Source organism: Microtus oregoni, unplaced genomic scaffold (assembly GCF_018167655.1).
Source record: "Microtus oregoni isolate MIOR12 unplaced genomic scaffold, Mior012 000047F_ref0000412, whole genome shotgun sequence".
Taxonomy (NCBI): Eukaryota; Metazoa; Chordata; class Mammalia; order Rodentia; family Cricetidae; genus Microtus; species Microtus oregoni.
Window position 1 is genome coordinate 5011384 of NW_024543221.1, and position 12411 is coordinate 5023794.

A 12411-nucleotide genomic window follows, 5' to 3' on the forward strand; every position below is an offset into this window, starting at 1 on the left:
GTGAGCGTCTACCCACTCTCTTTTGTACACTTGCACCGCCCAATGACTCAGCTGATCTGTGTGTATCCAGGGCAGTTATGACTCTGGACTTCAGACAGCAAACTGAACTTCAATGACCCGGAGGCTGGGTACCAAGAGATCACTGCTGGCCCTCCATCTAAAGGAAGGGACTCGGGGACCTAGGGTGCAGGCTTCTTTCTTGGTGGAGTTTGGGTTATGTGTGGGGAAACGGCAACCTGAAAACGTTATATTGAAACTTCAGAAACAATTCATAATTGAAAACCGCGTGCCACTCTAGGTGGCGTGATAACAGCTCCCACTGTCCCACTCCGTCCCGCCTGCTTCCTAAGCCATGCCTTAGTCTGCTGCATCAAAACTGGATGCTCGAGGTGCCTGTTAGTTACTCAGTGGTGCTCAGCTGTCACTGCGACTGTCACAGTATGGCAGAGCTGTGTCCTGATTTCATTTCATAACAGTTCCGAGGTTCAGGTCCAGTGATACTGGCAACGCCGTACAGAATACAGGCTGCGGCTACCATTCACCTGGATTATTAGTTATTCTTGTTGGTCTCTCCCTGGGTCTAATTGCAAACAGCTTTCTCACGAGTGTGTATTCATTGGATAAACACATGCATTCTAATACTCTCCTCATTTTTCGGCTGCCACCAGGTGAAGTTTCTTGGGACATAATATCTTCCAGTAAACCCAAGTGAAGTTATAGCGGGGAACAAAGTAACAGATCTTATTTGAATTGTTCTCTTACACTCTGTTTAAGATAAGGCTATTAGTACTTTGCTCAAGAAAGGGACCTTGAGACTCCTGATCTCCGACGACAAGGCAGGTATGACTACACCAGCCTCCACTCCTTATTTTATAGCAGGTAATAAATGCTATTCTAGATTAGCCCAGTGTAGCAGCCCGCATCGACCTTCTGTAGGTTGGGTCTTGAGGGTGTGATACTCGATGGTGCCTACAGATTCATGAAGAAGACACAAGTCAGGGAACTGAATATATAGCTCGGGAAACAACAGCAGAAACTGACACGGGAGGGTGTCAAATTGCAGTTCTGTGCTGCAGAGCTAAGTGACGACCTCAGAATGGGAGGAAGCTTTTTGCTGGTGCTTCTTGCAACGGAAGATTAATATGTAGAACACACAAATAATGAAAAACAGAAGAACAAAAGATCCAGTTTATAAATGGGCCAATACTTTGAATGGACATGTCTCAAAGGAGGAACAAACGGCCAATAAACAAGGAAAAATGCCAGCCGGGCGGTGGTGGCGCAAGCCGGGCGGTGGTGGCACACGCCTTTAATCCCAGCACTCGGGAGGCAGAGGCAGGCGGATCTCTGTGAGTTCGAGACCAGCCTGGTCTACAAGAGCTAGTTCCAGGACAGGCTCCAAAACCACAGAGAAACCCTGTCTCGAAAAACCAAAAAAAAAAAAAAAAACAAGGAAAAATGCCCAATGTCCTTTGCCGTTAAGGAATGCATTGCCATCCAGTAAAAATGGTTGCTATTGAAATATCTAAAAGTAACCAGTCCAAGTGAGGGCATGGGGAACAAGGAATCTGTATACACGGTTGGTAGGAACGTGAATTTATGCAGCCACTGTGGAAATCAGTATGGAGGTTCCTTAAGAAACATAAGTTAGAACTACCATATGACCCAGCCACAGTATCAGTTATAAGCTTGGAAGAATATAAGTCAAAATATCACAGAGAGACCCTGTGTTGATTGCTGAATTATCTACAAGGCATAGAAACCAGCATAGAAACCAACAACAGATGAGTGGGTAAAGGAAACGTGGCATGCACACACAAAGGGGCTTTTCCTAAGCTATAAATATGAACGTCTTTGCAGGCAAACGGTAAAAGTTGAGGCCATCACAGTAAGCAACCGGTGCCTCAGTCTACTAAGCCATGTTGTTGGTCGTGACACAGGAAGACAAGTGTTCTAGCTGCTTTTCTGTTGCTCTGATGAAACACCATGGCCAAGCCACTTACCGAAGACTTTATTGAACTTATGGTCCCAGAGGGGTAGGAATTCATCACGGCAGGGTAGCATGGCCGCAGTGGTGGGCTCGTGGCAGGAGCAGGACATTGGGATCTCACATCCTCAACTGTGAGTGGAAAGCAGCTGGGTGAGGCCTTGAGCTCTCAAATGCCCTCAGGAACATATTTCCCCAGCAAAGCCTCCAGACAGCTCTGTCACCAACACCTTGACTGCCTGTATGCCTCATGTCTCGTCGTGATAACAATGGGATAAACCTCTGAAGCTGGAAGCCAGCCCAGTTGAAAGTTTCCTTTCATAAAAGTTGCTGTGGTCATAGTGCCTCTTCACAGCAATAGAAACCCTGGCTTAGACACTACCTTGATGGGCAGGGTAGGACACCTCCTGCCAAGGGCCAGACCGTTGGCCAAGAGGAGGTAGGTTGCATTTTTTACCTCAAAGGAAAGGCTGATAGAAGCCAGGCCATAGGTCAGGACTGGATGCTGAACAGTCAGAGTCAGGAAGGCGGTCTGTCTGCATGGTCCTGCCTACAGACCCTCCCCACCACGCAAAGAAACTGGAAAGCGCATCCCCCAGGGTGGTAGTAGCTTTATTATTGCAATCTGTAGAAAGTGGGGTCTTCACTGGGAGCCATTTTTCCCACCCAGGAGTTCTAGTTTTAACTTGAGAAACCCCATTACCAATTTCCATAATAGGTGCACCCCGGTAACATTCCCAATGCCTCCTCGTATCCTCCCTGGCATTGGCTGTCATATTTGGGACTTTGTAGATGGAAGTTTCTGTCCCGCCCAGTCCCACAACCATTCAGTCCCAAAGAGACACACAGAGGCTTATTTTAATTATAAACTGTTTGGCTTATTAGCTCAGGCTTATTATTAACTAGCTCTTACAACTTAAATTAACCCATAATTCTTATCTATGTTTAGTCATGTGGCTTGGTACCTTTTCCCAATAAGGCATTCTCATCTTGCTTTCTCTGTGTCTGACTCGTGACTGCAGACTAAGCCCTGTGTCTCTGTCTCCTCCCATTTTATATTCCCCTTTAGTGCTGGAATTAAAGGCCTGTGATTCCCTAGTACTGGGATTAAAGGTGTGTGACACCACTGCCTGGCCTCTACCGGCTTAGTTTTACCCTCTGATCTTCAGGCAAGCTTTATTTATTAAAACATAAATAAAATATCACTATAGAATATTTCTTTTCTGTGTATTCTTCGGGTCATTTGTTTTCCCTCTTTTGAGCTGCTCATTTCCCATCCATTAGCTGGATGACTTTTTGCAGGGGTGGGGGTTGTGTGGGGCATGTCATTTCTGGAGCTCAGTATAGATCACCCTCCTGTCAGATGTGTAGTTCTGTGGGCTGCCCCCTCACTCTGTTGATGGTTTTCTTTGCTGCACAGAAGGTTTTGATGTCCTGTAATTGGTTTGTGAATTCTTTAGATTTCCTGGCATCTTTAGATCCTTCCCAGAAAGTCCCTGTCTGTGGGGTCTATATCGAATCTGAGTTGTTTCCTTGATATTTTTCTCCAGCAGTTTCAGAGACTCAGGTCTTAATGAAGGTCTTTGGTCCACTTTGATTGGATTTTTGCACAGGGTGAGAGATGTGGTGTTAGTCTTCTTCTACACTCGAACATCCGGTTCTCTCGTCACCATTTGCTGATGCTTTCTATCAACGCGTTTTTTTGACACCTTGAGATTAGGTGGCTGTCATTGTATAGGTTTATATCCAGATCCTCTCCTGCTTTCCATTGGTCCATGTGTCTATATTTGTGTCAGTATCATGATGTTTCTGTCACTATAGCTCTTTAATGTAATTTGAGGCCAGGTACTGTGGTATTTCCAGCATTGTTCTTTCTGCTTAGGACTACTTTGGCTATTTGGGACTGTTTGATCCAAATACATTTTCTGAAGTAATCTTTCTTTAATGATTTGTGAAGCATATTGTTGGAATTTGGATAGGTACTGAGTTTAATCTATCGACCACTTTCACTAACATAGACATTTCCACAATATTAACTACGTATTCATGAGCATTGGACACCTTTCTTTTTTCTAGCATCTTCTAGTTCCTTCTTCAATGTTGTAAAGCTCTCTCTGTAGAGGTCTTTCACCCCCTTTACTACATAGATTCCTTTTTTAAAATTAGCTTAAAAATTTTATTTTTTTACTCCTATGGTGTTTGCCTGCATGTCTGTATACAAAATGCACGCCCGGTGCCTGCCGAGGCCAGAACAAGCACTGGATCCCCTGGAAATGGAGTTACGGATGGTTGAGTCATCATGTGGACGCTGGGAATTTGAACCTCTGGAAGAGCAGCCAGTGTTCCTAACTGCTGAGCCATCTCGCCAGCTCCCTTGAGGGTCTTTTAAGCATAGGCTCATGCATTCTAGCAATAGGTACGGTGCAGTCTCCTTTCACATTTGCATCTCCTTCTTTTAGAAATAAACTTAAGTTTCCGTGCATGCACACGTCATTCTCGGGAGATAGTTCTGTCCCGTGTGAGTCCCGTTCCCACGCATCGGCTCTGTGTTAGCTCCCTGCCCCTTACCCGCCAGTCTCGGCATAGTTAACCAGGTCAGTGGTCAGTGCTTAGGACCAGGTGCCAATATTTCACTTAGTGATGCCCTGGTAGGCAAGGGGGATCATGTGGCATTCTGAATGCCCAAGAGGGACTTCGAAGCAATTCCCTCAGGTGAAAAGTGAACGTTCTTAATGTATGAGTAAAGAAAAAGATAACACATGCTGAGACCCTGGAGGATCAATCTTTGATCCATCAACTTATGGAGAAGGAAAAGAAAATTCCTGTCATATTTCCTGTGGCCTCACACACTATCCCAGTTCCAGACAGTGTTCAGTAGTGATGGTTTTAAGGCTTCAGGGCACTTTTCATGTATTGGCTGGGAATCTTGGAAGGCCTCCCCTATAGATAAACCGGGAGCTTTGTAGGATGGATGCCAACCCCCTGGGCTGTAATGCTCTCCTCCCCTGCCCAGGCTCAGACCCACTGCCTGGAGGAGTGCAAGAGGCTCTGGATGGGTGAAGCTTTGCTATTCATGGGCGCATGTGAGCTCCTCTGATAGCCACAAGGCAAACACACGCCTCTGAATTCAGCAACCGCTTGAGGCATCTGCTCCAAAGGAATAAGATGCCAGGATCCCTTTCCTTCCTGAGTCTCCTCTTCTCTAGCCTCCAGATGTTGCTTAGCGGGAGGCTGAAGGTCGGAGTCTCAGACAGCAGAGCAGTGATGGATGCTACCCTAATGGCCAAGGACAGGAGAGCGGCCCTGGCCTTTCCAGCTGATACCACTGTGAGGTCAGGAATTCTTCTTAGAATAGTCTGTCCTTGGACAGTCTCTCCTGAGAAGATCCCCAGGGACCATCATTACTCAAGGACACCTGAGGTCCTTCCAAGCAAGAGAATAGGCCAGATGTGTGCTGGAGATCCCTCGTTCCCAGCCTATGCCGGGAGGAGGCATCGCTGACACACTCCTGTCTCCACAGACAGTCTGGCTTCCCAAATGAAGTGGGAACCTTCTAGAATTACAGTATCAGGAAGACGTGTGTCCTCTGAGGAGTGGGGGAAACATCTCTGTTGCTATCCTGAAGCAGTCAGGCCTGACATGAACTCCAGATGGGTTCCAGAGCCCAGGTGCAGCCCCATGTAGGGACTACCAGTGGGGAGGGGTGGGGACCAGGAAGGCCCCTGCTGTTGCTGATGTTTATGGTATGGGTCTCCTAGAAGCTGTACACACACCTCAACTGCTGGGTTTTTGTGTTACATTACCTGGGACTCTGGCTGGATCAGGGCAGAGGTTCTGGATCGCCACAGAAAGCACAGACAATGAGAATTATCAATAAAGTTCCCACTGGGCCAGCTGGTAAGACCCCATCTCAGCGTCTGCTGGGGTGGGGGGGCAGTGCCATAGGGCTCATGGGGAAGGATATGAAGACAGAGTGGGAGTTGGAGAGTGGGGTGCCCAGGTTGGGTGTTGGGCATGTCCTCAATCTGAAGTTGCGCCCGCAGAAGGTCAGGCAGCCCGTTTCCCCAGCGGGGTCTTGGGGCTGGACGGCTACTTTCGACAAAGAGCATCCTTCCTGTGGTTCACTGGGGGATGCCTGAAGGACAGGATCATGACAGGAGGAGATTTTTCAGGGAAGAGGAGGAAGCACTGCTGTAGCAGCACAGAGCCAAACCTGGGTGATCCTTCCCTCTACCTCAGAGGACCATGGGACCAACACAGCTCTGCAGATCTCGCCGAGCTCACCTAGTGGGGCCTGGGGTACTCAGATCTTCTCACAGATAGCCGCCAGCCACACTATTTCTGTTCCTAGGGGTTGGGTACTGTGAGCGGCTCAAGGGGTGCTTGTAGTCTTCTGGGGTCTGCCTGGTGCAGCGTGGCCTGGACTACTTACTGGTGGCCTCTAACTGCATCTCTGCCACAGTCAGCATGGCCCAGAAGGACCCTCCATGATGGGGTTCATGCACCTGGCAACTCTCTTTTGGAAGGAAAGCCCCAGGTGGGTGTCTAAGAAACACATGGAATTTGGTCCAGACACTCTTAGAAATAAAACCATTTATCATCAAAGCTTAACCCTGGTGTGCAGTGGGGTGATGCATATGGGGTGGTGAGAGGGGACTCTGGGTGGGGGTTAAGTGTGGACCCCCCAGGGTGGTCAGAGGACAGAAAGCAAATATTCATTAGAACGGGGTCATCTCTCCTCAGTGTGCCTCCAGGGGAACCAGGGCTGCTGCTAAAGCCATGGTTGGAAGCTAGTGTCATCACTGCAGCTCGGCCAGGGACACGAACTTGCGGATGTCCTGGGCCAGAAGCTTGGGCTCTTCAAAGGCAGCAAAGTGGCCCCCACGCTCCATGTAGGAGTAGGAGATGAGCTTGGGGTACTTGACCTTCACCCACTTTTCTGGAGTATGCATTATCTCAGAAGGGAAGGCAGAATAGCCGGTGGGCACAAAGACCTTCATCCTGCAGGGAAGAGGGATAAGGGTGAGGCAGAGATGCTGTGTTCTCCTGTTTCCAGAGGGGACACCTATGGCCTGGGGAGAGTTCGGCTAGATCATGGAGCCATCAAAGGCTTACACTACCCTCGCATTATAGTTCCTGCTTTTCACTTACTAAAGACGCGCTCTGCCTGGGAGGACCATGTGACAGGTCATGTGAGCCTCTAAATACCCACTTTGTGAGTCTGTTTCCTCGCTGTCGCCTGAGCGTCTCAATGTAGACCTTGCAAACCCCAATACCTCTGTCCCAGCAGAGCAGGATCCAGGGAACATCAGGATCCCAAGAACATCTGCTGTCTTTCTTATCTCACCATCTTGCCTTCTATGGATTAAAGGCCAAGTGGTTACCAGCCCCAGCCCCAGAGTCCCCTCTCCCTGCTCAGCAGGCTTACTTCTCATGCCTATGGACCATGATGCCCTGACCCAGGTTCTCCTTGTAGAAGCGCTGGGAGGAGACAATGGTTCCTGTTGTCCAGTAGATCATGATGTTGGTCAGCAGATCTTCCAGGGAGAACTTCCTGGGAAAGCACACAGGATGCTCAGGTCAGTGAAAGCTATGGCTGTTAAGAACAAAGGGGCTGCCCCTTCAGGCTGGAAACATCAGGTAAGGCTAGCTTGGGAGTGCAGGGAAGGGCTGAGGAGTTACAGTTGCCACTCATGGCTGTGGCCTTCCACAGCTCCAGCGATCCCTGGCAGCTGTCTGCCTTGTAGAAGGGCCTCTGTGTTGATGGCCCACTGCAGAGCACTGCCACCTCTCTTGTGACACCTGCTGACCCCACTGATTCAGCCCTGTGGTCTTCTGAGCCTTAACTGTGACTAAGCTATAGCCCCAAGTGGCCCCCCAACCCTGCTGACCCCCTTCGATCCCAGTTGCTGACTCCTCCAAGGGTCCCAATTGGATGTGTCCTGATGGGCCACACGTCTATCACAGCCCCACCTGCCTGGTCACCCTTTTTGAGAACATCTTAGTCTGGCAGATGCTAGTGCCCACTGTGTTTGGGCCCGGCATTTCCAGGTTTTTCTGCCCTAGAATTGTGATCTGCCAGTGTTGGTCCCTGAATCACCCATCCGCCTCCTTGGCCGTGTCAGCTTTCTCTCCTTCCTAGGCTAGCCACACTGTCACGTTACCCCTAGGCCCCTTCTTCCAGCTGCCCTCCCTGCTCCTCCAACTCCACTCCCACTCCACCCTCAACTCTATTCTCAGTTCTGCTTCCTGAACTGCTCTTACTGCTCAGGTCTGTAGAGTGAGGCTCTTATCGGCCTCTGTCCTTTCTGTCTGTCTGTCCCATCCCTCTGTCCTTTCCTTTCCCTCCTCTGTAGGGATGCTCCAGCATCTCTAGATGCTGCCATCCACATTTTCTGTGACATCTACCCCAGGACAACCAGACCACATGGGTCTGTCTCTTCCATATGATATTTTACCCTAGCTCTACCTCTGTGGATCCGGGCTCTGAATGGACACCCCTGCTTGGATGTCTTGCAGCCTGTGCCTCGATGTGACCATGCCACAAAGAGCACGGCATCAATGCTAAGCTCCGTGTCACTCAGCACTGTGTCAGAGGGACACACAAACACACCCTCACATGTATGTGTTCTCACAGCTCTGCCTCTCCCCACTGGTTTCCACAGAACCCACAGGCTACATAGGTGCCGTGAGAGAAGGTTCAGTTATCCTGCGATGAAGGGTGTTTGCGACTTTGGGGACTTCCTGGCACACATATCTTGTCTCCCCACCAACTGGAAGGCTGAACAAGTCACCAGACCTTGCTGGCCTCTACTTCCCCATCCCCATAAGGACAACACTGGCCATGGAGTAGGAGGTGCAGCGAGTCAAGGGCTGAAGATGGTTGCTGGCTTCCCCTGTGGAGCGCCTTGGGGCGGGGATGGAATGGCAAGCAGAAAGAGGCTGAGCTTGGGGACTAGGTCCTTGCAGCAGGGCCATGGGGCCTCACCTCTCCAGGCCTCCGTCCTCCAGGTCACGGTATTCTGACTTGGTCCAGGTGGAGAACTTTTCTAAGATGTAGGCAGCCAGGCCCACGGGCGAGTCGTTCAGAGCACAGCCTGGATGGGGAAGAGCAAGGGAGGGATTCGAGCCTGGCCCCAGAGAGTATGACTCCAGGACGGAGGTGTGTGGGTGCCACAGAGCGGCAGCAGGCCCAGCAATGCACCCCACTTCTGGAGCCCTGGCCTGAGTAGCCTCGTATAGCAAAGGGAGATCATACTGAGAAAAAGGAGCTAGAATACAGAGTCCATGCAGTGTGGCTCCAATCACCAGAAGGATGAGTACTGGAAACAGCACCCTAGGACACCTAGTTAGAGGAGTGAGGGGGACCCATTCAGGTCCCGAAAGAGGCCATCACCTGTGTCGGACCCATAGGGCCTGCATTTACAACATGTGTAAGGGACAAGGTTGCCAGCTCTTCTGGAGAGTGCAGCTGGAAGGCGAGAGAGCTCAAGACTGACTTCTTGTGCATGTGCAAGCGCGCGCGCGCGCGTGTGTGTGTGTGTGTGTGTGTTTTGCATTTTAAATCATATGATGAGCATCTGTTTCACAACTGAAAAGGAATTCCAACTTTGCACAGGGCTAATGTGATCAGAGGCTGTGGGTATGGGACTGCCAGGGGAACTGTGGGAGGCTCTGAAGTGAGCAAAATGATTCCCAGGTGTCCTCTGAATGGACTCGAGGACCATCCAGAGGACACCTCACAGGCCTTGGCTCTTCTAAGGCAGGGGTTCTCAACCTGTGGGATGTGACTCTCTTGGGGGTTGAATGACCCTTTCATAGGGGTCACATATTAGATATCTGAATATCAGATATTTACATTACAATTCAGAACTGTAGCAAAATTACAGTTATGAAGTAGCAATGAAAATAATTTTATGGTGGGGGGGTCATCACAACATTAGGAACTGTATTAAGGGTCACAACATTAGGAAGGTTGAGAAACACTATTCTAGGGTGTGGGGGGGGTCCCACCTTCCCTGTCTTTTAGCTACTTTACAGCTAAAAGAAAAACCAGGAAAATACAAATGGTTCTGGTCTCTCAAGAAGAAATACATACCCCCCTCCAGGCAATTTTGTTTCTATACTGGGGACTGGACCCAGGGACTTCACAGTTGCAAGGCAATTGCTCTCCCACTGAGCTGCCTCACGGACATGTTTACTGTGTTCACTCTGAGATCAGGTCTCAGACTAAGTCACCCAGGAGGCCTTGTCTTGCTGTAGCCTCCAGAGCAGCTGGGATTACAGGCTTGCAAGCATCACTAGGCCTGACTACTTGTGGGTGTTAATGAGTTCTGTATCCATTAGAAAACAAGTTTGTATTTAATACCTTTGAACAAACGACTGTTTATTTGATCATCCTATCATTTTTCTTATGAATTAAATTTTTTGTTTATTTTCATCTCTTTTCCTCCTCTTTTTTTTTGAGTCAAGAGTCTTGCTATATAGCCCAGGATGGCTTGGAACTCACTGTGTGGACTAGGTACCTAAAACTTGTGGGGGTCCCCTGGCTCTACCTCCCATGCCTGGGATTATAGCTGTACTGAGTGGCAGGTGGCTTAGCTAGCACGTGCGATGCCCTGGGTTTAATTCTCAGCATGGAAAGCAGAGTCCTGTGTACCTTGTTAGGGCTCTCTTGCTGTAAGCTGTGTTCTCAGGGTCAGTGGGATTCCCTCTGGGTCCCCCTGCCCTGGTGTGCTTACCCACGGTGTCTGGCTTGGTGGCCTGGATGTGTAGGTAGCCACTCTCCCTCATGATGCTGTTGAAAACCTTCTCCTTGAAGGGGTACAGCAGCTCGATATCCCTCTCAGTGTAGCCAAGAAATCTCCCGAAGCTCTGGCCCAGGAGAGGGGTAAGGGTGTAGATGCTTCTTGAAATGAAAGCCATGTTCAAGTGCAGGCCTTTCACGTGGCTGTGGGCAGAGGAATGGGCACAGGTGAGCTTGACTGCTATGTGAGAGGAGATGGGGGCGGAAGGGACAGGCCACGAGATTGAAGAGCCAGTGTCCAATGGCACCTGTCCGTTGGGGGCATCCACTGAGTTGAGATGAGTGGCTGGAGAGGAGGGAATTGTTCTAGAGTATTCTGGTCAGGCCTGTTCTAGATCTTGTCCAGCATGATCTAATACAGGCCTCTTCGTCTCCTTTAGACAGCCACCACAGTTACCCCAAGGAGAGGATGGGGTCAACATGCCCTCTCTCACCCAATGAGGGAAGATCTGTTTCCTCAGCCCCAGGCCCACAGCATCTGGGCCTGTGGGGATCTGGCTAAGGGGTGCTCCAATGTCTCAGACACTGCTGGAGGGGCCCTCGGGTCAACAGCCTGTGTCCTGTGTGGATTCCACCCACACAGAGATCCTGGAGAGACTGTACCATGCCTGATTGTTACATCAACTCACTTGGGAACTATCTGGGCCATGTTGGTGCAGATGAGGGACCCCCAGTCCCCGCCTTGAATGTAGAATTTCTGGAAGCCCAGCCGCAACATCAGCTTGTAGAAGATCCTGGCGGTGGCCACCGAATTGAAGCCTGAGTGAAAAGGGAACAGACAGGGTGTATTGCACAGCCTGGAGAAACATCTGAAATAGCTGGACTTTGGGGACAGGCAGGGTGTTCTGCACAGCCTGGGGTATCGTTGGCGATAGCTGGACTTTGGGCTTTGAATGAGTTTTAAGGTACAGCAGCAATAGTGGCAGCTGACAAATAACAATCATTAAATCAGAAGTTTCCAACAGACTGTAAAGATGAGCGGAGGCGCCTGCCCGAGGAAGCAAGCAATAAGGAGACCTTCCCGACATGCCGCAGAAATCAAGAGGGAAGTTGAGGCATCAGCTAGAATCCCCATGGAGAGTTTTCTCTCCATGGACGAGCTTCCCACTATGGGCATTTTTATGAGATGGGACAAACACAGCAGCACCCAAACTCTGCCTTCTAGCCGCCCTCCAGGATGCAACGCTCTTAACACTCTGTGCTGCTTGTTGGTTTTCTTTCTTCCCATTAGAGTCAGGGGGCCCAGGACTGGGTGCCCTGAAGGACACTTTGAGATAAACATGCTTGAGTCTGAAATAGGGGGTCAGGCTAGGGGTGTCAGCATTTTTGCTTCCAGAGCCAGCTTCACCGTGAGCGCAAACAGCACAAAACTGACCAGTACGGTGAGTGTTACTCAGGGAGTCATGGCTAGTGCGCAGGTGCCTGTGAAATTCCCCAGACCTTTCTTTCCCCAGCTGAGCACAAAGAGGTTCAGAGGAGACCAGAAGGAAGGAGCCTTGGCGCCCTGAGGAAGATGCAGACCACAGGGCAGTGTGCCTGGTTCTGCCACCCTTGGGGCACTCCAGGCACCGAAGTCTGTGAGCTACACAGCACAAGGTTCCGGAGGGGTGCTGCCCCT

At 50.0% G+C, this 12411-nt stretch overlaps 1 protein-coding gene across 1 annotated transcript in view; it reads right to left on the minus strand.

The window, feature by feature from the left end:
• Window positions 1–6565: 6565 nt before the first annotated feature.
• Window positions 6566–12411, minus strand: part of LOC121435840 (epoxide hydrolase 1) — a 32446-nt gene continuing 26600 nt past the window's right edge. Inside the window, exons 5-9 of the mRNA XM_041635338.1 lie at window positions 11423–11552; window positions 10729–10937; window positions 8976–9084; window positions 7416–7541; window positions 6566–6988 (exon numbers count right to left, since the gene is read on the minus strand). Of these exons, the coding sequence (XP_041491272.1) occupies window positions 6787–6988; window positions 7416–7541; window positions 8976–9084; window positions 10729–10937; window positions 11423–11552 (776 nt within the window). The 3' untranslated portion in view covers window positions 6566–6786. The remainder of the gene's footprint in view (window positions 6989–7415; window positions 7542–8975; window positions 9085–10728; window positions 10938–11422; window positions 11553–12411) is intronic.